We start from the raw sequence: 26,663 nt of genomic DNA on the forward strand, positions 1-26,663 counted from the left end.
ATCTGATATTGCTATAAACTAAAACTAGCGTTATCTGCGGGTTTGCCTGCGGCATTTATTTTCTACCGTTATTTAAATTAAATTAGCGCCTCTTATCATATTGTGGTATAATTATGCTAGTATCTGATCCTCGTTTCACCGCAACGCTTTTTCATGTACCTGGACTGCCCATCACACTAAATGATTGCTTCATTGTAAATAAAGACTCACCTCCTGTTAGTGCTAGCGTGTGATGGTTACCAGTTCAGGGCGAATATTGAACACGGGACTAATTTTATTATTGGACGCGTTCCAGGAACACCCTACGGGGTAGGCATTTTGCCACAATGACCTTGGGCTTGATGAAGCCTATGACCGCTACCTAAAGCGCTCCCTCCGACGGCTTAGCTACCGTCGTGAGCTGCCTTCGTGTCGACCTTGGGCGACCTTGACCTTGGCCGCGCTTCGTCTCCTGGCCTCAAGTCAAACCACCACGCTACGCACATCCGAGGGACGTGGGGTATTGTACTGGAAGACCGGCCAACTCTCTAGTAGACAGACCCAGTATCTAGGCTTCGAACCCACTCTTGCCCTTGTAGAATGCTTAAAATTAGACCATTAACTTAACTTAATTTCACTTAATTTAACTTGAACTTACTTAATTTAACTTCATCTAAACTTAATTCGTATCTCCTACTTACATATAGTAAACTGAACCTTATCTTTAAGCTAAAACGAGATTGTGTATTATTTTATTAGTGTAAATTTAATAAATTGTTATATAGATTTCAATATTCTTGATCATTTACGTCCCAGTAGCATCTACCCATGTAATAAACGCTTAGGTGATATATATTTAGGTGACATTTTCTTTATCTTATATTTAGTTATATTCTTTAATAAAAAGCATAATAATCTTGTGTATTTAAACCGGTAACGTAGCTAATATATCACATCACTAAAAATACCTCCCACCCACCGTCCACCGTCATGAATTTACATTATTTTATCAAGCAGCAAGAAAGTTTTATTTCGTGCGGTGTATAGTAGTTGGTATAGTAGTTTCGTTGTTTAAAAGATATTGAGGCAACTTAATATTATATTAACACAATTTAAAATGCATATGTATATAGTTTTCTAAAAATAATTGATAAATATTGAAAAGTAAGCTTTGTAAAGTAGGTAGACTCCCATCAAAGGCGGCATCCCAACCACATTCGACAATGAAAGTTACAGTTACTACTCTAAACGACGAAATATTCGTCTTAGACGTGTCGGAGGATTTGGAATTGGAAAATTTCAAGGCTTTTTGCGAAATAGAATCTGGATTTCCAGCTAAAGATATTACATTGAATTTCAATGGCAAGCCTCTATTAGACGACAAGAAATCACTCAAGGAGCACGGTGTACATGATGGAGATGTGCTGGTGCTGCTGCACATGCTGCAGCACGCGCCTGAAATCAATGCTACCGACTCCAGCCAAGGTAAAGTGTTTTTGTTCACATACACATACTACTATGCACCCACCCAGTGTGATAGTGACATCATGACTTGCGTTTTGCTTTGTCATCTGTTATGTCAATATTGACAAATCACTCCAAAACAATTTCAATGGCATCTGTTGTCAAATTTAAAATCAATTAAAATTGTCAAGTAAAAAAATTAAGTCTGTCAAATTACACGTAGCAAAACCATTTCTGTGTTGAGTTAGTTGTTTATATTAGTATTGTTTTACAGCTTTACCAACAGGCCTGGCTAGCCTGGACTTCAGCAATATCCAAGTACCACCAGGTGCAAGCACGGCAAGCACATCCATGGCAGCCCGGGGTCCACCCGTGGAAGAAGATCCTCGTATAATAAGAGAAATGTTTCTGGCAAACCCGGACCAACTGGCTCTCCTCAAGCAGAACAATCCTAGACTAGCTGATGCACTTACTAGTGGAAACCTTGGTAAGAAGCAGAATAAACTGAAACCTAATTACATATACATATAGTTAGCTAGCTTAATCTTAGCTACAGTCACTGTTTACATCTGATGTTTACTATTTTACAGATACCTTTGCTAGTGTCCTCCGTGAACAAGTGTCTGCCAGAACTGAACGCCAACAACAAAGAATAAGGCAAGTATTTTACCTGTTTTATTTTAATCCTTACTGGCTTTGTGTTTCATATATTTTTTATCATAATATCCTAAAGCAATACTAAGTTGTGTTTTATGTCTTCTCTATAGAATGATGAACTCTGATCCATTTGATACAGAGGCCCAGAGAATGATTGCTGAAGAAATCAGACAAAAAAACATAGAGGCCAATATGGAAGCGGCTATGGAGTACAACCCAGAGACCTTTGGAACCGTGGTTATGCTTTACATCAACTGCCATGTTAATGGGTAATGCTTAGTGATAATATTTTATTTTATTTTATAGCCTTTTATCAGAATATGTGGTATCGTTTGTTTAATTGTCTTCCATTGCTAATTCTGTGTGCCCTTTGGCAAAGGCCTCTCCCAACATTTTCCATTCTTCTCTCTTCTGTGCCAGTCTATTCCAGGTTTTGCCAGCTGTCTTTACCAGATCATCCTGCCATCTTCTGAAAGGTTTTCCTCTCTTTATCTTCCCTTCTCTTGGGTACCATAGTGTTGCTGATTTGTTCCATTTGTCTTCTCCTCTAATTACATGGCCAGCCCATTTCCATTTAAGTGTTCTCAGTTTTTGCACCACATCTTGGGTCTTTGTAGCTTTCTGATTATGTTGTGGTTGATTTTATCTATTTTCCTCTTTCCCATCATGCTTCGTTCCATGAACAAGTTTGGGAACAAATCAAATTATTTTATTAAATATTTTGATTTGTGTTTTTTAAAGTAGTCACACTACTATATATAAATTAAAAACTGTAATAGATGTCATATATTAAAGAAAAAGTGACGAAGCCCTCCAGTGGTGAAGGCCGGATTCGAACCGGCGTCTTTAGCTATCGCTTCGTTCCATGCTTCGTTGGCAAGTACGAAGTTTGGTTTGTTGTGATTTGGTGAGCGCCCAAGTTTGTCATCCATATGTTAAAATAGGGAGTATGCAGGTATTAAATAATTTTCCTTTAACTGAGATGTTCATTGTTTTGTCTTTCATTATTTCTCTGCATGACCAATATCTCTTCCAAGCATGACCTATACGTGTCTCAGTTTCTTTACTTGACATATTATCTATTTTAATTATTTGGCCTAAATATGTATAGTCATCCACATAGTCAATGGGAATGTTGTTCACTGTGATTAGTTCTTTCTCTCTGTTCGTCATTGCCTTGGTTTTAGATGCGTTCATGTTTAAGCCCACCTCTTTGCTATGTGTATCAAGGTCTGTTAGCATTGTTTGGAGCTCATGAGAGGATTTTGCGAATAAGATGATGTCGTCAGCGAATCTTAAGTTTGTAAGGTACTCGCCATTAATTCTTAGGCCACAGCCTTCCCATTCAAAACGTCTAAAGACATCCTCAAGCACTGCGGTGAATAGTTTCGGCGAGTGGATCTCCTTGTCGTACGCCCTTTTCTAGATTGATGATTCCTCCTTCTTTTTCTAGCTTAACCGTAGCTGTACCCATATATATGTTCTTTATTATTCTAATGTACTTTTCTTCCACTCCCTGTTTTTTTAAAGCATTCCAGATTGTATTGTGGTCCAAGGAATCAAAGGCCTTAGTAGTCTTTGAAGCAGCAGTACACTGGTAGGCGGAATTCCTTATACTTTTCAAATATTTGCCTTACCACATGGACATGATCGACGACTGAGTAATTGCTTCGGAATCCTGCCTGTTCCTGTGGTTGGTTCTCGTCAAGCACTTTAGTTATGCGGTTTAAGATGATCTTTGCAAATATTTTATATATATTTGACATTAGACTTATTGGTCTATAGTTTCCCACATCGTTTCTGTCTCCCTTTTTGTGTATCAGAGTTATAGTAGAAGTGGTCCATTGATGTGGTATGATTTCGGTTTCTAATACATCATTAAAAGTCGAAGTTAGAGCTGGTATGATAGCATGCTGTGTTGCTAACAGGAGTTCGTTAGTGATGCAATCAGAACCAGGAGGTTTGCCCCTTTTTTGGGTTTTTATAGCCTGTTCGACTTCTCTTTCTAGTATTGATGGGACCTCATTACGGTTTTCTAGTGATACGTCGTCTGGTCGCCGTGACTTTGAGTTAGTGATAATAAATAACAGTTATAACACACAGTTATAACAGCTATTGTGTGCCCTTACAGGGTGTCATGAACGGGCTATATAAAATGTAACACCTTATTATGTACATGACAATGCAATATTGAATAAATGACTAAATGACTAAATGACTATATGCAAAAACTAACAGATAGATAGATAGAACAGAGAATATAAAGCTTTTACATGTAGCAGTTATTGTATTGTTGAGATAGTTATCATTTATCTCATTCTGTAGTTAATGGTGCCATTCTGCCCCGCTATGCAGAACTGCTGTAACAGCTATTGGTAACTTCATTTAATTGCATTGCATACATTTCTGCAACAAGTAGATTCCAAGCTGTGGTGCGGTGACAAATTATAAGTGGTGTTATTCATAAATGTCTGTAATACCTACTACTGTGGTTAAAATTCACTTAAAATTTGTTAATCCTTATCTGTCACTAACATTCAAACCAAAATCTTTAAAGTCTTCGAGCAACACCGGCTTCCGACACGTTGGAAGGGAGCAGCCCAAGTGATATCTTGCACACCTCAATCACTTTTTGTGTATGGATGAGTCACAACATGCATCGCGTTAGTTGTGTGCATGCCCTGTTGGGCATGTGCTTTGGCAGAGGGGAAATAGTGCGAATGCTGACTCCTTTCCTGGTGTTGCTCGAAGTTTAAGCTTTATGAATGACATGATCCCAGGTTGGTTGTAGATAGGTATGTATTCAATAACAGCTTTTTTTAAAGTGCTATAGTAATTGCTTCATCAAGTATGTATAGTATACTAATGTAACTTGACTAACCATAAAATGGAAATGTTGCTTTAATCACAATACTACTTGGTCAGATTCATAAGATTATTTTTAAATTTGGCATTAGAAGTTGTTTTCAATGAAACAGCAATATTAAGGTGCAGTGGCCTTTATAGTGATGTTTTAAAATATAACACTGCACATATATGTTACACTAGAGACCCGTTGCAGCGTCAACACGCCGCTAGAGTATGGTTCTAAAAGTTAGGTTGCCTGTCCACTGGAGCGGAGCGGTAAGCGGAGCGGTAAGCGGGAAAAAAAACCAGCAATAGAATTTCATTAAAATTTCAGAGCGGAGATTTTTCCTCGCTCATCGCTCCGCCACCTCGCTTCGCTCCTGTGGACAGGCAGCCTAAGACTGAACGCTTAATGAAATCAGGAAATGTGACGTCTTCAGATGAATCACTGGCTGTCACTATCTATTTGATGCTGACTATACCCACAGAATATGAAATCTTATACATAATTATCCATACTAATATTATAAATGCGAAAGTATGCCTCTGTCTGTCTGTCTGTCTGTCTGTGTGTTACCTCTTCACGCTTAAACCGCTAAACCGATTTAGTTGAAATTTGGTATACAGATAGTTTGAGTCCCGGGGAAGGACATAGGATACATTTTATCCCAGAAGTCACCCCTCAAGGGGGGTGGAAATTTGTATGGGGAATCAATAACCGCTCAACCGATTTAGATGAAACTTGGTATGGGGATGGTTTGAGCTGTGGGAAATGATATAAAATAACTTTTATCCCCGAAATCATCCCTTAAGGATGAAAAAAATGGGGTGGAAATGTATAGTGTGGACCAATTTGGGAGTAAAAAAAGGATGGATTAAAAAGCAGAATTGTTTAAGAATTAAGATATCCAAATTACTAATTCCACGCAGACGAAGTCGCGGGCAAAAGCTAGTTTCTTATAAAATGGCGACACGTTTGTATAATTTTAGCGTATTATATTTCGGTCGCGTAGCACCTACCAGCATGTTTTGTGATCGTTAGTTTTGATACAAAAAAGACATAATTATTGTCTATCTTTTCGCATCTTTCTAAACTAAAAATCATGATACGCGACCGCGATATGATACAGTAAATCAAGATTTCGTGGATAGGATGCCTTCTTGTCATTTGGCTCTCATGCCTAAAATTTCATAGGGCTAGAGTATAATTTATATTTAATTCTCTTTTTCCTATTATTCATGAGACTGAAGTTTACAAACATTCCGTGACATTCCGTGCCTGGGCTATACCGCGAAAATCGAAGTTCAAATTGCGGGCATCTTTCTCTGTCACTCTAATTACGCCTTCATTGGAGTAAAAGAGAAAGATCCCCGCAATTTGCGAATTTCGGTTTTCGCGGTAGACCCTCTGACCTAATAATAGACATAGTATATACACGTAACCGTGAGTATCGATCCAGAGGCCGTGAGTTCAAGTCTCACCCAAGGCAGTAATTTTTCCACTTTTAAATTTATTCTAAGCTTAATAGCATCGATCGCAGACGTTTCTGCTTGTTAAAAATTAATTTAGAATGGGTAGCACATCGTAACTGATGAATTTCCAATATGACTTGGAACTCCGGTGGCCGTTTAAGAAGTGTAACACTCTTACGGTAGATGTCGCTAGGGTCCCCTAGACCCATATAGTGGGAAGATTTGCTGACTATGGATGAGGTCTTGGTGGCTCAGTTGGCAGAGCGCTGGAGTATCGATCCAGGGGCCGTGAGTTCAAGTCTCACCCAAGGCAGTAATTTTTCCACTTTTAAATTTATTCTAAGCTTAATAGCATCGATCGCAGATGTTTCTGCTTGTTAAAAATTAATTGAGGCATTTATTGATAAAATCTATTATTTTAGGTACCATTTTTACAATATTTACTAAAATTTAATAATTTACCACTAAGTACATACCTACACTATTTTTACCTACACGTTTTATTGACAAATAGGTACTTGATTATTTTTGTCTCGTTGGGTTAGCCACTCTTAACAAGGTAAATTCAAACTGTGTTCAGTTTTTTGATGGAATGTTGTATCCTTGATTCTATTATTTCTGCTGGGGCCAAGTAGTACAAAAATTTTGCGAGCACACATTGTAAGACAACCAGACGGACTGACTACAATGATTTAAAATTGTATTGTATCATATTATTGCAGCTTTCCCGTCAAGGCTTTTATAGATTCTGGTGCACAAACAACTATCATGTCCGCAGCCTGTGCAGAAAGATGCAATATCATGCGACTTGTTGACACCAGGTGAGCCAAAGCATTATATTGTTTTGCCAGGAACCACTAACTGTTTAAAAGCTTATGCCTATTAATAATTTCGCGGACCACTTCAGATATTCCCGTGCCCATCGATGGAAAATTATTAAGTTAATTATTATTTTAATACAGTTGCTCAAAAAGTGCTACTTTACGTAAATGTTTAGCGTTCGCAAAGTTGGTTTTTGCTAACTAGTGCTTTTTACTTTTACAGCTTTTTTTAATTTAATTCTGACCATAATCGATGCGTCCATGAATTTTCTCAAAAGATTTTTTTTACGCTTAAAACCCTAATCTATTAAACAAAAGCCATTGTTTATTTTTTGGGAGCGGCCAGCTTCCGTTTTGAGCGCGTGTCAAAGCAACAATGTCGTTTAAAAAGCTGCTATTTCGTATTGGTTTTAAGGTGGTGAGATTATCCTACATTACCAAAACATGTTAGATGTACATAGACTTGAACCTTAAAACCACCACGATACAGTTGCTTTTTAAAGGACATTGTTGCTTTGACGCGTGGCTTATACGGGAGCTAACCGCTGGCACAAAAATCATTTGAGAAAATTCATACTATACATAACAAACTCTTTAACTCTTTTTCTGTCTGTTATTTGGTTTTTTGAATGTTCTTCTTCAGTCTAAACCAGGTGTCTTTTGCGTATCACAAAATAATTGTGTTTTTTGTGAACAGATGGGCGGGCATTGCTAAAGGTGTTGGAGTGCAGAGAATTATAGGCCGCATTCACATGGTGCAAATGAGAATAGAAAAGGACTTTCTGACCACATCTTTCTCAGTTTTGGAGGAACAGCCAATGGATATGCTACTGGGATTAGACATGTTAAAGAGACATCAGGTGAGTGTTGTTGTAATTCTTCTTCTTCGTGTTAGGGGCTATATAAGGCTCCAAAGCCCTCCCTGATCTATTGTGATCGCCACCTACTACAACTCTCGATCCAAACCTGCAACTTCAAACAGCTGCAGGATCTATTTGATCTCGAGAGACTTTAACTCCTCCGGGCGCAATATGTGTCCGCCCAGGATTAAGTCACGAGTACGCATTAGGCAAGGGAAAGTAAGAAGCGCTGGTGGCGTTAGCGGTAAGAGCGTGCGACTTTCAATCCGGAGGTCGCGGATTCAAACCCCGGCTCGTACCAATGAGTTTTTCGGAACTTATGTACGAAATATCATTTGATATTTACCAGTCGCTTTTCGATGAAGAAAAACATCGTGAGGAAACCGGACTGATCCTAACAAGGCCTAGTTCCCCCTCTGGGTTGGAAGGTCAGATGGCAGTCGCTTTCGTAAAAACTACTGCCTACGTCAATTCTTAGGATTAGTTGTCAAGCGGACCCCAGGCTCCCAGGAGCCGTGGCAAAATGCCGGGATAACGCGAGGAAGAAGACGCATTAGGCAAGGGCACTATGTGAGGATGTGCAAGGGCGTGTCCTCTGCCTCCATACAGAGTCTGCACCGCCCCATGTCACGTTTCCCCATAGTGTGCATGTGCTTATTTAAGCCGCAATGCCCGGTAAGCACCTTTCCAAGTTGCGCAGTTGGTTTCTAGACAGCGCTAACGCGTTCGAAGACGCCTTTTTGCTGAAGGCCTTGATAAGCGCTTTGGAATGGTTCAAAGTGTTCAAACCTGTTTTTTCCCTCTAAAGTTGAATGGTTTTGTAGTGACAGTAGGTCTTTAGGGTGAGCCGCGTTAGGCTTCTGGGAATACCACAAAACGGCTCAGGACTGTAGTTCTTCCCCTTAGCCCTTACTCACGCGAGCTCGTCGGCCTTTTCGTTTCCTACGATACCCGCATGCCCGAGACCCAACGAAGAACAACCTTGTTCCTGGCTCCAAGATTGTTCAATAGTTGCCTGCAGTTTTCAACCAGCCTCGATGTGGTGATATCAGAGGTTAGGACTAAGAGTGCCTGCTATCCGAATGGATATAGATAGTGTGGTTGACGTAGTTGCTTTGCAGATTGATTGACGCACATTCTATAATGGCGTATACCTCTGGAATATAGAGCAAAAACGTCCTAGGTTTTTAAGCTGATGCTTTTCCTAGGCGCTTCACCATATACTCCGCAGCCTACTTCAGATCCGGATTTGGAGCCATCAGTGTGTGGTACAGCCATCAGTGTACCACCTCAGGCTTCCTTCTTTCCACTTAATTTGACTGTTTGACCCACGAATTAATAAACTAGTGGATATGAAATGACAGCTTTTTAGTATGAAAACCAGTGTCGCCAAACTCACACAGCCATAGTTAAGTACAAGTAGTACAACACGGCATACATTAATAGCAACTTTCCATTCCAATAGGGTTTTACCGGTTGACATTTTTAGAATTAATATCAACTGTAGGTAACATATAACACGGTCTAAAATATAACATCAAAGTTATGAAACATAATCTGCTCTTTAATTATTTTACAAAAGCTCGCCTAACACTAATCTAATGCAGCTACTCAACACTAGATGAAGCTTTAATAAAAATTATAAAAAATATTAAAATCGCTTACTTATCATACGCGAGTGAAGGGCTAAAGAAACCGGTATAAGTAAGCTATCCGATTTCGCAGCCATTCGTCAAATCCTTAATTCGTCAAGTTAGCCATTCGTCAAATCCTTGATTTGTCAAGGAGGTTCGTCAAATCGTTGATTCGTCAAGTTAGACATTCGTCAATTCCTTGATTTGTCAAGTTAGACATTCGTCAAATCTTTAATTTGCCAAAATAGATACTTGTCCATTGAACATTTCCTACTTACCCTGAGTCGAGTAGCGGGGCTCCTATTTCTCGGCGGTTTGCCCTTCGGGCATCCAAAGCAACCTAACAAACCTATCCTACCTACCTGTTGATTTAGTGTGACGTCCGTAAAAACATTACACTTTGGGGAAAAAGCGTATGTAGGTAGGTAGGTTAGGTTCGTTAGGTAGCTTCAGATGCCCGAAGGGCAAACTGCCCAAAAATAGGCAGCCCGTCTAGTTTAGATGTGAAGGATATGTTTTTTTTAAAGAAACAGTGCGGTGGGACCATGGTTTCGTACGTTAGACTGTAAACTAAGGTCAGCTAAACGTATGACAAATGTCGTTAGAAATTTGACGAATCTCTAATTTGACGAATCAAGGATTTGACGAATGTCTAACTTGACAAATCAAGGATTTTACGAATGTCTAACTTGACGAATCAAGGATTTGACGAATGTCTAACTTGACGAATCAGGGATTTGACAAATGACTAACTTGACGAATTAAGGATTTGACGAATGGCTGCGTAATCAGCCGATTACGCATATTTTGTTACGGAACTTACGGTCACGCTACACTGGTAAGTCAGAGATATCTACACGCCTACGAGTAGCCAGCTGTTGAGAACTGACTGACACACCAATGACGGCAGTGACGTCCGAAAACAAAAGGTCATATGTGACTGTAAGCTTCCCATTATGATGTCTATTTGGCATTCGCCGTAGCATTTGAGTAGCCTAAGTTATTTTACATTTTGGAAAAAAAATATTATATAACTATTATTTCGGCACACAATACGGCATTTTAAATTTAATAAACAATATTTTGTTACATAAACATACGTGTCACATGAACGTCATTCAAGTATGTAGTTAACAAAACTACTGATCATAGTCTGTGCATAAAGTGAGTCGACCACGACAATACCTATATTAGCTATAGCGGTTAGCAAAATGAAACTGCACTTTATGCAGAAAGCAAGCCGCTTTGCCAAGTGATACTAGGGACCAATCTGAATGATTTCATCCGAGGAAACACAAATTTCATCCACTAGAATTCAAGATGGCGGACCTTTTCCAAAATGGCGGCTGCAAAATTTAAAAAAATTGTAGACACAAAACGGGTGCACCGATTTTAGTGATTGATATATCAATCAGTTCGTATTGACACCTGTAATTGGAAAAAAAAATACCATTTAAGAAATTAAAGATGGCGGCCGAATATTAAGAAAATTATGTTTTTTTTTCCTTCTACTGAAAATAACAACTAAATGTTCTATAGTATGGTCACATATTCTTTCATTTAAATGAAACCTGATAATATTAGCTACAAAATAAAATAAAAAACTTGACAATCCGTTGAGTAGTTTTTTAACTATACGCATTACAAAAAGCGCGTAACTCCCGTCCGAAACGGCCCCCTCGCGTCTAAACTGACAACTTTGATGATATTTCTTTATATTTAAAGGTAAAAAAAGAAAAAAATACATATTTACTTTATTTATTGAGCTATAAATATATGTATTGCCGCTTATTATTTGTGACGTTCCACGGAAAAAGGAACCTTATGGAGGCTGGCGCTTACGTCGCATAGCACCGCGATAGTATTAGAGCGGCGTTAATAATAGCTTAAGCGCCAACCGCCATAAGGTACCTTTACCCGTGGGACGTCACATTTACTCCTCTTTATCATCTTCGTCCGATGTGGTTAAACTGTAAAAAAAAGAAAATTCATATGAAATCAGAAAAAAATATACCTACCTAATAGAATTAAATTGAATATATAGAAATGAACTACGCCAATCTGTCCCGCCCCTCCATTACTATTTCAATGTCTGTAGCATTGAGGTTTCATGAAGAACCTGAAAGTTTGAAATAAGCAACGGAGTACATCAAGGGTCAATATTAAGCCCGTTATTATTTAACGTCACCATAGATTACCTAACAAGGGCTCACCAAAAAGCAGTGCCATGGAACATATTATATGCTGATGACGTCGCCCTAATATCAGACAATGTCGAAGACCCCAAAATCATCTAAACATTTGGACTAAATCATTAGAGGAAAATGGTTTGAGAGTAAGCCGTAAGAAAACAGAAAACATGTCATGTTTGTTTGACGGTACAACAGATCCCAACTCAATCAAGCTCTACATAAATGATGTCCCACTGCCTACAGTGAAAGAATTTGAATACTTAGGGTCGATAATCAGCAACGACGGTAAAATTGATAGAGACGTAACTCATAGAACCACAGTAGGCTGGATGAAGTGGAGGCAGTTGACCGGTGTTGTGTGATAACAGAATGCCTTGAAAAATAAAGGGTAAATTATATAAAACCGCAGTGCGACCCGCCATACTTTATGGAACCGAATGCAGGGCATCAACAAAACAAAACGTTCAAAAGCTGCATATAACAGAGATGCGCATACTTCGCTGGTCAGCTGGAGTCACCCGGAGGGATAGGATCCGTAACGAATACGTGAAAGGCAGTTTTAAAATCGCTCCTATTGAAGAAAAGCTGAAGGAAAAGCGACTACGCTGGTACGGTCACGTACTCAGGCGGTCTTCAGATCACATGGTACGAGTGGCATTGGATCTACCAACGACGAAACGGGGCCGTGAAAGACGCCCTGCTACTTGGCTGACAACGGTCCAAAATGACCTGAAAAACACAAATATTGACGCCGGAACAGCACAAAATCGTCCTATGTGGAGAAAGAGGACAAGGAGAGCCGACCCCAGATAATCGGAAAAGGCTTAGGTAGAAGAAGAAGAAGAAGAAGAATGTGTGTAGTATTGAAATAGTAATGGAGGGGCGGGACAGTTTGGCGTAGTTTATCTATGAGTACCTTTCGTTTTTGCAGTTGCCTTTGCATATGCTGCATTCTGCATTGCACTGTGCAGGGTAGACCCACCCTCCGACACGTGCAGCACATTGTTTCGCAACCTTTTTTACAGTCGCAATGGTCCAGGTATGAGAAACGCCATATCTCCCTGGCTTCAGACCATTGCGGTTCCCATCTATCATTAGATGACTTCCAACCCCAAGAGGATGGCAATGGAACAGAGGCATCATCAAGAATAAGGGCATTGCCCCATAAGTTCACCTGCTACCTATATGACCCTCAAACAGCGCATTCGTCGCTGAACTTGGTACGCAAGGAACTATTTGCTACTAAAAATAAATTGGTAGGTAACCAGCATCCCACCAACATCGGCACTCGGCAGCATTACATAAACACGCGCTCCGTGTCACATATCAAGCGGGCCACTTATGGGGCAATGCCCTTATTCTTGATGATGCCTCTGTGCCGTTGCCATCCTCTTGGGGTCATCTAATGACATTTGGGAACCGCAATGGTCTGAAGCCAGGGAGATATGGCGTGAATTATCATACCTGGACCATTGCGGCTGTAAAAAAGGTTGCGAAACAATGCGCTGCACGTGTCGGAGGGTGGCTCTACCCTGCACAGTGCAATGCAGAATGCAGCGCATGCAAAGGCAACTGCAAAAACGAAAGGTACTCATAGATAAGCTACGCCAAACTGTCCCGCCCCTTCATTACTATTTCAATACTACACACATTGAAATAGTAATGGAGGGGCGGGACAGTTTGGCTTGGCGTAGTTCATTTCTATATGTGCCATTTTCAATCAAAAGGGTACTTATTGTCAGTTGTCAATAAGGCGCTATTTCCATAGAGCTTCAATTTGAAATCAACCTTACTGACAAGCGACAATGTAGTACCTTTTGGTTGAAAATGTCACATATATTCAATTTAATTATATTAGGTAGGTATATTTTGTTCTGATTTCGTATGAATTTTCTTTTTTTTACAGTTCAGCCACATCGGACCAAGATGATAAAGACGAGTAAATGTGACGTCCCACGGATAAAGGTACCTTATGGCGGTTGGCGCTTAAGCTATTATTAACGCCGCTCCAATACTATCGCGGTGCTATGCGACGTAAGCGCCATCCTCCATAAGGTTCCTTTTTCCGTGGAACGTCACAAATAATAAGCGGCAATACATTTATTTATAGCTCAATAAATAAAGTAAATATGTATTATTTTCTTTTTTTACCTTTAAATATAAAGAAATCTCATCAAAGTTGTCAGTTTTGATGCGAGGGGGCCGTTTCGGACGGGTGTTACGCGCTTTTTGTAATGCGTATAGTTAAAAAACTACTCAACGGATTGTCAAGTTTTTTATTTTATTTTGTAGCTAATATTATCAGGTTTCATTTAAATGAAAGAATATGTGACCATACTATAGAACATTTAGTTGTTATTTTCAGTAGAAGGAAAAATAAATAAAAATAAAAACATAATTTTCTTAATATTCGGCCGCCATCTTTAATTTCTTAAATGGTATTTTTTTTTTCCGATTACAGGTGTCAATACGAATTGATTGATATATCAATCACTAAAATCGGTGCACCCGTTTTGTCTACAATTTTTTTTAATTTTGCAGCCGCCATTTTGGAAAAGGTCCGCCTTCTTGAATTCCAGTGGATGAAATTTGTGTTTCCTCGGATGAAATCATTCAGATTGGTCCCTAGTATCACTGGGCAAAGCGGCTTGCTTTCTGCATCAAGTGCAGCTTTCGATGCAAATATCGCCGTAACCGCTAGTACTATATGTACAATACATGGGAACGCCCACTTGCCATTTCCATTCTACTCCGTGGATTGACCAGTCCTCCCTTTTGGGGAGTTCCACTGAGTAAAGTTTTAGTGGACAAAATTTGGGTGCCATAGTGTCGGATGGCATCCGAAGAACAGGAATATCGTACACTGATTCCTTAAACAGTCTCAGAGTTTGCGATAACCAGTTTCTTCGCGCCCGCTATTCTAATCATACTAGATCTCGCCTCCAATTCCAGATGCAGGTGAAGGGGGTGGGGCGGTAGATTTAGTATGGCCTCTAGGGTTGCCGTCGGGGAGGATGACATGGCTCCAGTGACGATGACACAGGCAGTTCTTTGCAGGCTGCCAAGCTTCGTCACTGTTACCTTCTGCGTCGTTTTCCTGTACCATGCTACAGAGGCGTAAGACATTATCGGCCTCACTATAGATGTGTACAGCCACAAGGCAATTTTGAGTTTTAGACCCCATCGGTTGCCTGCTAAACGACAACATATTGCCAAGGCTGATCTAGCCTTTTGTATAGTTCCGTCCACATGCTTGTTCCAGGTCAGTTTCTGGACCAGTGTTACCGTTGACCTCTGTTGAGAACGGAATAGTTTTACCATTCATGACAGTAGTAATTAGTTTAAAGATTATTTGAGTAATGTGGTTAGTGTATAAATAAAGTAATTTATATTTAATCTACTAATAAGATACCCAATGTTTACAGTGCAATATAGACTTGGAGAGGAATGTACTTCGCATAGGAACCACAGGCACCGAAACTCACTTCTTGCCAGAATCTGATCTGCCTGAGTGTGCCCGCCTGTCCGGCACTTCGGAGGATGAAATCGTTAATCAATCCATGCGTGACCATGAAGAGAGACAAGTCAAAGAAGCTATTGAAAAGTCTAAAGGTGGGAGAATAAGAAAAAATCAATATTTTTACAAACGATAAACAAACTTACTGTAAATTTATTCATATAATTTTGATAAACTACAACTAAAAATAGCAATTTATAAACCAATAAAAATTGCAAATATTGTTTGATGTACTAGGGATTAGATCAGATAATACACGTAACGAAAGACAGCCCGTCTTGCACGTATTTGAAACAAAAATGTCTTGTTTCGTAACCGACCAAATGCCCGTATACGTAAGGTTTTTAATTTAGAGCTTTAATGGTTACTCATCTATTAGGTACAGTCGCATCTAAAAAATATCGATACGGATAATGTGCCAAAAATATGTATCATCATCATCATGTCAGCCGATAGACGACCACTGCTGGACATAGGCCTCCCCCAAGGCTCGCCACTCCGACCGATCCTGTGCCGCTCGCATCCACCGAATTCCCGCGACCTTCACATATACATATCGTATACACTACCTTAATATATGGGCAATAAGGTCTTGTAATCTGCATACAAATTTTGGGCACTTTGTCCGTATCGATATTTTTAGACGTGACTGTACGTAATATTCTGATGGATATGCCAACTAAATTAAGTGTTTGGCTCCTAATGCCATCAACAGGACAAGTAGTGTCCTGTATATGCGGTGGCGACTAGACTTACCAGAATTCTTAAACCAATTTAGTATTGACGGGAACTATTCATTTCTAAATTTTCGAAATATCAACTGTAGGCAGCGTACGAGGGCTGTTTGATAAAATAACGTTTCCAGATGAAAATAAAAAAGGTTTTTTGAAAATATATCTATTTATTTTTCTACCTAATCATCTGTGTTCTATTCCAGTTTCAACAAGCCGCCCAAAAAATAAAATTTCTGAAAGTCCTGAAAATAGTTTTTTGTAGCGGCAATGACCTCTAAATGCAAACTTTTTTCTTTCCGCCATGTCACTTCTTCGGGTTTGAAAGTTTAAAATAATCGCAATAGCCACGTCAAATTAAGCCGAAAATGGGCGATCTGCGGGAATAATTCGTGTAGTTTTGAAAATTGGTATAGCTAATACCTCGTGGTGTCCAGGTGAACATACTAAAAGTCCTCGGGGGTGGGGGTTGTGCTGAGGGTGTGGGGGTTAGCAAACCTGATCGGTTAAGCCATTTTTGAGTTTTTGCAAAAAGTATATTTTGCCGGGCTCCTGCCTACGGAAGTACGAAACCACACACTGAGCATGGCCCGACATGCTCTTGGCCGGTTTTTTTATATTTTTGATCAGCATCTTACTCAACTTGCTTAAATAGGAAAAAAGTAAGGGTACCATTCGATTTCTTACATTTTATCCCAAAAAAGATTGTAAAGATCCTATTGCAACTGATACATAAACGCAATATTTCACCGACAAAAACGCAATTTTTTTATTTTCTCTTCTTTCTTAAATATATTTTCTCCATACATTTAAAATGGGCTCTCAGTGAACTTGACGTCACGTTCACTTATCGTTTTGTTTGGAGCGTTTCGCGAGTGAAGTTCGACTGTCGGACTTTGACTATCATTTCTGACTTTTGTATTGCTTTTATGCAATGGGTCGCATAATAGACATTTGATCATAAAAATAAACCTGATCGATTGATACCATTAATGAAAATTTGTCATCTAGCCTATTGTAATGCTATTTGTACAGACATTCGAGATACGAGCAAAAATCTGAAAAAAAGGTACCTTCAACCCCCCGGCACCGACTTCAGTATCAGTTTGCTAGCGCATATAAAACGAGATAATATTTTATTAACTCCCTTTTGAAGTCGGTTTTATTTTTTTAAAGATTTATTTTTCCATAGTTTTTTCTTCATCTGTCTGGCCAAACTGTCATGTCACTAAACATTTCTGCACTGCGGGTAAGTTTCAAGGTCTGGATCTGAAGCCAACAAGATTTTAGGAGTTGGACCTCATGGAATCCATCAGAACTAGACCTTAACACAAATGTTCCATCAGAACTTACTTGTGCTACAAACATAATGAAGAGGATAAGTCGCCAAAATTAAAATATGCGTTGTTAAAGAGTCCCGTTCTGGTCATCATCAGTAGTTCCACTTCATCAAATGGTACCGTTTTTGATGAAAGTGCTTGTTTTGTTAATGAAAATACTAAAACCGATATATGTATGCCTATAAGATTTGAGGAGTTCCCTGGATTCCTAATGGATCCCTTTATCAAAACTGGGTTTTTAAAATAACGGGACCAACTAGGGACTATATACATTCAAACAAAAAAATAATTTTCCAAATCGGCTCAGAAATGACGGAGTTCTGAGGTAACATACATACAAAAAAATACGGTCGAATTGATGACCTCCTTTTTTTGAAGTCGGTTAAAAGTAAACTGCACAAAAAACTGTTACCTACCTGACTGAGACTTAACGGTATAATTCTGGAAGTCGATTTTGTATACAATTGTATGGAAAAAATTACGAGTGCCTAAATATATATTAGGAAATATATATTTAGGCACTCGTAGTTGACTCGTGAATATTTTAGGAAATAGTCGCTAAATAGTTATGAGCGGTAGTGTACTTTCAATAATAGTTGACCCCTTAACTTTGAAACTAAACGATCGCATTTTTTTTTTCTTTTAAGGCTTATGAAGGATGTCTTATAATGTGGTATGTTTCCCCTTTTTGTACAAGTACTAGTGACAAACAATTATCGAAAACGGTTACATATCAAACATCCCTCGTATTTCAATCAATTGTTCAGGCCCGTTCAACTCACGATTGTGCAGTCATAAGGCACAGGCTAATTTGAGGTATAGACTTATAGGTTACATAATGGAGGTTCTCAATACAATTGATGTGGGCTCGTGAACACAACTTTAGAAGCCCTTTCTTTCTTATTAGTAGTTGTCTTAACTAATACTTACTACTACTTATACGAGTACCTAGTAATAAGTTTAGGCGCCTTTTAAGTTCTAAAATAAAATATGCACAATTTACATCAATATAATGGCATTAATTTAAAGTTATTTGTGAAGTGTGCTTTCTAAAAATGATGAACAATTTTATTTTAGTGTGAAAAAAATAAGAGTTCTGTTTGTCATGGGCGGTATGTGTTATAATATAATATTATTTGTTCATATCAATATTTTAATATGTCGCCATTATTTCTAGATAAAAGTTTGAGAGTCAAAATGGTAAACTTGGCATAGCTAGTTACATCTAGTCCCACAAGTAGTACCACAGATCTAGAATGATTATATTCTATGGCGTTATTCATAAACCCGACACTGGCCTGAATTAGCTATGAATCGTTTGTCTCTACCTGACATTCTGACTTATCTAGTGCCCCCGCCAAGACGAGCAAAGCGAAGCGCAAGGGCACTGGCACTACCAACCTTTTCTCGAAGCGCTTCGTCGTTTTTTTGAACCCTCATAACTTGGTTTTGGATTATACCACATAAACAAAATTCTCGGGATATGATGCCAATTGTGGACTTATAAGTATACAAGTGACTGACAAATTTATTTTTTTGTGACACACTTTTATTGCTAACTGTACTTCTTCTCATTTGCATGTCTATCGAGTACTTCTTGAGACCTTTCTAATGAGCCTAAACTTAATGTGTTTGTGTTTTTTTCCATGTTAGCATATTATTGCATTGTCACCGGAATTACGATAGTACTCCAAATTTCAACTGAATCAGATACCGGGAAGTGGTTCAAATCTTAGGTTCAAGATTTGAAGCACTATATATACATACAAAGGTATATACGCAGTGAAGCTAAATAAAAGTGTGTAAAAAGATTTCAATTGCATAGCTCTTATACTTTAGAATCTTTAGATTTTATTCATAAACCCCGATTTCGTCACGGACTCACGCACTCACTCACTCACTCACTGATGATCATTAAAACCTTTAGGGTACTTCCTGAAGTCCTAGGAAGCTGTAATTTGGTTTGTAAGATAGTCTTCTAACTTCACAAGCTCTAAGTGAAATATATGTGGCTTAGCCGTTTCTTTACTACTAGATCTATTGTATGATAAAAAATAATGAATAGGTAGTGAATAAATGTTTACCCTTACGCGCATGTGACGGTAGCGAAGCAGCCAAGCCACATGTTTTGACACTTGACTAAGGTGTAGAGTTTCTGAAGGGCTTGTAGAGTTAGAAGTTTGGCTCTACAAGAGATCGGATAACTTTTTGACAGTGCGAGCCTTATGGTTTTCGTCTTGGCAATATTTTACATGAAAAGTTTTTTGGTGGGATGTATTTGTAAGAAAGGGAAAAATAGTAGATTGTTAACCAATGGTTGAAACTGTTGAAAGGCACCCATTTCTGTCAAGGTAGGTCCGAGACAGAAATGGTGTCTTTCACCCGAGTTAAACACTCTACTTTTCATACCGAATGCGAGGAAACCAAACAAGACAAGGCAATCCCACCAAAAACATTTCATGTAAAGTGTTGCCAAGACTAGGCGCATAAAGCTTTTACACTCAAAAGCTATCAGATCCTGTAGTAGGTACCAAGACTTTTACTCTGTAAGTCCTAACTTTATTAGCTCTAACTGTATAAAGCCAACATCTTGGTCAAACGTACAGTACGGCTTGGCCGTTTCGTTGCTGTCAAATGGACAACTTGGACAATCCCTTAATGACACTCAGAATTTGAAAGACTTGTGTAACTACTTTGTACAACAAGTCCACCGAGTGAGTGTTTATGTGACTGCAACAAAACGGCCAAGCCGTACTGTACGTTTGACCCAAGATGTTGGCTTTATACAGTTAGAGCTAATAAAGTTAGGACTTACAGAGTAAAAGTCTTGGTACCTACTACGGGATCTGATAGCTTTTGAGTGTAAAAGCATTATGCGCCTAGTCTTGGCAACATTTTACATGAAATGTTTTTGGTGGGATTTCATTCATTTTTGTAAGAGTTGATATACCAGCTAGAAATGACTTATTCGGTTATAGAATCTACGATAATACGGGATCATCTATAAGCAGGCATAATTCTAAAATATTTTAACATTAGATTTTTATAAAAGTTACGTATTGCTAGCGCCATCTATGTAGAGCCTATGTAAATTATAAGTCAGGAATTTTATGTATTATAAATTGTAAGTTTCTAGAAATTTTAAATCATTATTATCATAATCGGAATTGTTTTTAATGACCTAAGCGTTATAACTAACGCTTAGGTCATTAAAAGGTCTCCGATTCAGCTCACTCAACCGATTTTTGCGAATTTTGTGTTCACATGTTTTTCGACTAAGTACATATATTTGGAGAATATACAACATCACGGAGTCATTGTAGATCAGCGCCTAAAAAAGTAGCGGTTTCGACCTAGAAATCTAGATACCTTGGTGTGGGTACATACCTTAGTGCTATCGCAGTGCTGTTGGAAAACCGCGGCTTTGTAGTGCGACGATTCGAGTTTGATCCCCAGACATGTATTTTTTAAATTAAAATTTGAATTTAGCGAGTGCGAAGTGCGAGCTAAGCGTAGGTATTCGTTACAGTTGGGCAAAAATATTTTCTAGTCTCCGGCGTTCTTCTGTATAAGTCGTACGTATTACTCAACTTATTTTTCGGGAAATTTTGCGAGCAGAATGTATTTAAAAAATATTAAAATAGCTCACTTATCACACGCGAGTCAAGAGGTAAAGAAACCGGTATATAAATGAGCTCTCCGAATATGCATACATTGTTACGGATCTTACGGTCGCGTTACTCTGGTGTTTCGACATCTCTACACGCATGCGAGTTTCTAAATCGTTGGGAACTGTTTGATGGTACTGTGACATCCGAAAACAAAAAGTCGTATGTGCCTGCAAACTTCCTATTATGATATGACTACATATATTCACCTTTCGCTTAATACGCCACAAATAAATTGTGCAGCACAACACGGCAAATTTAATTAAATTAACAATATTTTGTTACGTGAGAATACGAGTCACATGAACGTCGTCAGTCGAGTATGTAATGTAGTTTATAAAACAACTAATCATAGTCTGCTCACAAAATACACATATGTTCCAAAATGGCTGTCACTAATGGACAGACAGACGGAAGACCGGACGGACAGACGGACTAAACAAAGCTGTAAGGATTCAGTTTTTGCCATTTTGGCTACTGAAGGCCGAATGCCCGGAGCGTATGGCAGGCACACGCTACCCGCATCGTCTCTCATGGCGGATGGTTTGGCCGAAGTAAGAAGTTAAATTTTGTAATCACAGTAAATTCACTGCCATCTATCGACACACTTTAAAACTAAAAATGTAGATTTATAAAAGTACGATAAAAAGTATTTAAATATAGATAAATGATTTTTTTTACTTGCATTAATTATTTTTGTATGATTTGACCCATTTCTTTCACTGATATGCGTTAAAATTGTTAAATAACAAACGAAACTGTCAATGCCCTCTATACGAGAGTAGGCCAAAGGTAGTGGCGCCATCTGATCGAGAATCAAATTTTCGTGATTTTCGAAGCACCGTTTTTTCCTTGGACTGTATCCATCTATTACGGAGTTATATCTATCTTTGCAAATACCAACTTACCTAATCTAGATAGATTAAGTCTCTCAATTCTATGATATAATATTTAAACTAATTAAGGTGACATCTATCGAAACTCTTGTGTACTTGCAGAAGTACTCTATTAGCTTAGTTTAGCTATGTCATTATATGTTCATAACCAATCCGTAGTGTCATAGTGTACGTGGCACTGCACTTAGCTATATAAGCTTCTACATGTATGTAGATACGATCACTTTTTCCAACCGGCCTTCTGTTAACATTAAGCCGGGCCGGGGTTTGAACCCGCGACCTCCGGATTTAAAGTCGCACGCTCTTACCGCTAGGCCACCAGCGCTTGTGTTTGAAGTAAGGTTTTGAAAAGTTTACGAGAAGAAACAGTGCTAATATAGAGGGCGCTATTTGGCTGGTTTACGTGAACCTGGTTCAAATCTGTACTTCAAAAACTTTTTTTTATTGTTGTTTTTGTATTAGCATTCCGATCACTGCTACCACACAAAATTTCACGATTCTAGGACTTCAGGAACCAATGTTTTCAGGTTTAGAGGTATTTTTAGGAACCCCCCTTTTAAGGGGTTGCAGGGTGAAAGTTACAGATTTCTGGTCACCATATGTGTCTGCATACAGACCCATCCTTACATGCCAAATTTCAGCCTTCTAAGACTTCAGGAAGTAGTCTGAATTTTCTATGACTCGAATTCCATGTTTCGGACAGTGAAAATTAAGGTACTATAAAATTTTAAGTATAATAGGTAGCTTAATAAAACTTGGTGTTTTTGATAAGTCTACTGAGTACATGGTATACAAAAAAACCGGCCAAGTGCGAGTCGGACTCGCGCACGAAGGGTTCCGTACCATTACGGAAAAAAAACAGCAAAAAAATCACGTTTGGTGTATGGGAGCCCCAATTAAATATTTATATTATTCTGTTTTTAGTATTTGTTGTTATAGCGGCAACAGAAATACATCATCTGTGAAAATTTCAACTGTCTAGCTATCACGGTTCATGAGATACAGCCTGGTGACAGACAGATGGACAGCGGAGTCTTAGTAATAGGGTCCCGTTTTTACCCTTTGGGTACGGAACTCTAAAAATTACAGCTCTCTAGCATTGTCCAAGACGAAGCTACGAAGGTTCGAAAATACGGCGAAACGTGCCGAGAAAAGATATGCACTGCCTTTTGCTCTTTGTCTCGTCTTGGCGGGGGCACAGCCGTGCCCCCAGATTTTGCAAAATCAGTAATTAAAGTACTAATACTAGTACTAATAGACCTACGGCCATGATTTTTTTCCTTAAGACTTACTTGCAATCGCAGACTACATGTGTGAAGTTAATTACCCCTAGCGAAAAACATTTTGATTGCAATATTTACGAAAACACACGTTTTTTTAGCAAACTGTAACTGTAATTTTTAAATTATTTGTTCATTATACCTAGTATCAACATCAGCGGGATTGTCTCTTACTTTTTAACTTTTTACTTTTTCGTTCTAAAACTCCCAATAGTCGACGCCTCGACGGCATCCTAGTGATTCAGCCAACATAATAAAAGTATTTTAGTGAATTTAAATATTAGATATATCAATGTAATGACTAAAATTAGTAATTTTTATCTTATATTGTATGTTATTTTCATGAATATAGTGCTAAATAACTTTAAAAAAAGTTAAGTTGAGTGTTATTTCGTGAAATCGATGAACGCTCCAGGGAATAAGGGCTCTTAATATCGTACAGTCGCCATCAGATATATCGGAGCGGCCAAGGTGTTCACAATATCTGAACACGCGCTCTAACGCCCTGACAATAGAGGCGTGTTCAGATATTTGTGAGCGCCTTAGCCGCTCCGATATATCTGATGGCGACTGTACAAAAGTTTAACTGTGGCTGTACAAGATTCTGCCTTTGCTCATTTACGCAAGTGTAAGGTTTCAAAAAATATTTTTGTTGTATTCTGTTTGGTTCCCGCCTTATGATATAGAGTGAATACAATTCAACAATAGAAATCAAGAATAATGTATTTTAACAAATTATGTAAGTAAATATTCAATCCCGCATTGAATATTTTTTTATCAAAAAATATTAAGTATTGAGAGATTAGTAAAATCAGAACAATTACCAATTGTTCCAAGCGGGAAAATAGTGACACAATTTTTCCATTTTGTTTCCACCCAGTTGCTCGTGACACGGGGGGACGCAGATGAGTACACCAGTTTTCTGCACTAGAGCAGAAACGTATCACTTTCTGCGCACTTTTTAGAACAACAACGACCCATTTTCAGAGTATGAGATGAAAACATAATTTAACTAAATCAGGCCCGTAAAGTTTTATGAATAAGGGGGTTAGACTATACCGTTAAAAAAGCATATAATTTATGCAATCACACATTAATTCTGAATTCAATACTACCATTGTTACTTGACATCATTCGCATTTTGGTCGCGTTTTTTTGACAGGTAATCTTGTATAATTCTAGATCTGTCTGTACATAGTACTAGGTAATGTTGTAGTAAAACAAAATTTATTGATTAGACTATGCATACTACTAAATAAAATAGATGTAGATTACTGTTTGTAAGTTAGCTTCAAATGTAGCGTTTGTTTGTTTGTATCACATATGAAGTGGAAGTAGACGAGTGGTGGTGTGTATGATGATTGATGAATGGTTTGTTAAACAGCAGGAAGCGGTCCAGGAGCGGCGAGATGTGCCGGCGCCGGCGCCCAGACGGCCGGCTCCAGCTCCGGCTCCACCTCGGCGCAAACCTCTAGCCAGAGAATCGGTAATTTGTTTTCAATTTCTTGTTGTTATTCTGTCCCGAACTCCCGTCCCGTCCCGTCAGCCGGGTGCGGGCGACTATAGTAGCACAGTTTGGTAGATGACCCATTGTGGAAAGTTGACCCAGGCGACCGTAACCATGGCCACGAGTAATAATTAAGCACGTTATGCTTTTCTACAAATCACTATGTTACATATAGGGTCATTGTGCTAGTTTTCGTCCAGCTCTAGTTTTTGTTCAATTGACGAAGTTTGAATATTGCCGTTTCGTTACTGAAATACAGAAACCATGTAACTGATTTTCTGGAACTAAAGTACACTTTGTGAGCCTTGCCCAGGTCATACTGAACAACTTTTACTATGGAACCAATACCGAAATCGCGAAAAAAAAATGACTTCCATACAAATATCAACATCAGACCACCAAAATGTATGGCACAACCAATTTTTTAAATACATCTTGCTTTAATGGTTCTGGGTTTAATGAATATAGATATATGTAGATAGTTATGATATGAACAGAAGTGTAGGTAATTGTTAGCATACCTGTTCTGTTCGTATTGAGATGAGAGTATAATGTGCTCAGTTTATAGGTGACCCCAGCTTGTGTAGGTAATTGTTTGCATACCTGTTCGTATTGAGAGTATAATGTGCTCAGTTATAGGTGACCCCAGCTTGACGATCTTATCTACGGACTCTTTCGGCGAAACGGAGGTGGAGGAAATCGTAGCCTTGGGATTCACGAGAGAGCAGGTACTTAGCTACTTTCGTACACCCTTTGTCTCTATTTTGACAAGTGATTCGGTCAAATTGTGTTTTTGAAAAACAAATTATAGCCGGCTTGAAATGAATGTTGTATGATACCTTTGGGTATGGTCAGTGTTGGCCGTAATTGTTAATTTTAATTAACCATTGATCAATTGCATTAACCATTAGTTCCGCCATTAACCAATTGCATTACGCACCAATTGCATTAAAGTTAATTCGAATTAAATTTTTGAGACGTTAATGGCCATTAAAGTTTCAAAAAATTAATTAGAATTACTCTCAATTGCATTAACGTTTAATAAAATTAAATTCGTGATATTTTAAAATGAGACAGCAAAATGACCCTGACTGAACCCTGGCAGTAGTAGCAGTACCTACTTACCTAGTGGAATTCAGGTTTAGTGCAACCATGGTGCAACATAGACATACGCGGTTTTGGTCATTCGAATAGTCTTGATGAGCACTTCGGAGAGCCGTACCCATGATAGAGCTGATGCTGAACCCTGGCAGTAATAGTGGAACTAAGGTTTGGTGCAACATAGGCACACGCTGTTTTAGTCATCCGACTCGTCTTGATGAGCACTTAGGAGAGCAGTACCCATGATAGAGCTGATGCTGAACTCTGGCAGTACCTAGTGGATCTAAGGTTTGGTGCAACATAGGCACACGCTGTTTTAGTCACCCGACTCGTCTTGATGAGCACTTAGGAGAGCGGTACCCATGATAGAGCTGATGCTGAACCCTGGCAGTACCTAGTAAAACTAAGGTTTGGTTGACATATCAGTCAAATTTGACAGATTGACAGTTTTTGTCATTTTCAGTGAAAATTATCTTTTTGGGATAGACAAACACGATTTGGGATCTAAAACTGTCAAAAATGTCACAAAATGTCAATTTTGACATATAGTATAAAACTACACTTAACAATGTTACTTGGTGCTAAATTATATCCCAAAAATATAATTTTCACTGAAAATGACAAAAACTGTCAATCTGTCAAATTTGACTGATATGTCAAACAACACTAAACTATGTCACTTAGTACCAAACTTTG

The 26,663-nt window shown here is 38.6% G+C and overlaps 1 protein-coding gene across 4 annotated transcripts in view; it reads left to right on the forward strand.

Annotated features, from left to right (window-relative positions):
* Positions 1 to 1,021: 1,021 nt before the first annotated feature.
* LOC134754319 (protein DDI1 homolog 2) overlaps positions 1,022 to 26,663 on the forward strand; it is a 30,559-nt gene continuing 4,917 nt past the window's right edge. Inside the window, exons 1-9 of one of the 4 annotated variants that reach the window (XM_063690577.1) lie at positions 1,022 to 1,464; positions 1,718 to 1,930; positions 2,034 to 2,100; positions 2,211 to 2,369; positions 7,143 to 7,241; positions 7,939 to 8,101; positions 15,353 to 15,539; positions 24,744 to 24,845; positions 25,500 to 25,594. In XM_063690577.1, coding sequence (XP_063546647.1) covers positions 1,203 to 1,464; positions 1,718 to 1,930; positions 2,034 to 2,100; positions 2,211 to 2,369; positions 7,143 to 7,241; positions 7,939 to 8,101; positions 15,353 to 15,539; positions 24,744 to 24,845; positions 25,500 to 25,594 — 1,347 coding nt within the window. In that variant the 5' untranslated portion in view covers positions 1,022 to 1,202. The remainder of the gene's footprint in view (positions 1,465 to 1,717; positions 1,931 to 2,033; positions 2,101 to 2,210; positions 2,370 to 7,142; positions 7,242 to 7,938; positions 8,102 to 15,352; positions 15,540 to 24,743; positions 24,846 to 25,499; positions 25,595 to 26,663) is intronic. The other 3 variants (XM_063690579.1, XM_063690578.1, XM_063690580.1) reach the window with 3 other exon arrangements.

Source organism: Cydia strobilella, chromosome Z (assembly GCF_947568885.1).
Source record: "Cydia strobilella chromosome Z, ilCydStro3.1, whole genome shotgun sequence".
NCBI lineage: Eukaryota > Metazoa > Arthropoda > Insecta > Lepidoptera > Tortricidae > Cydia > Cydia strobilella.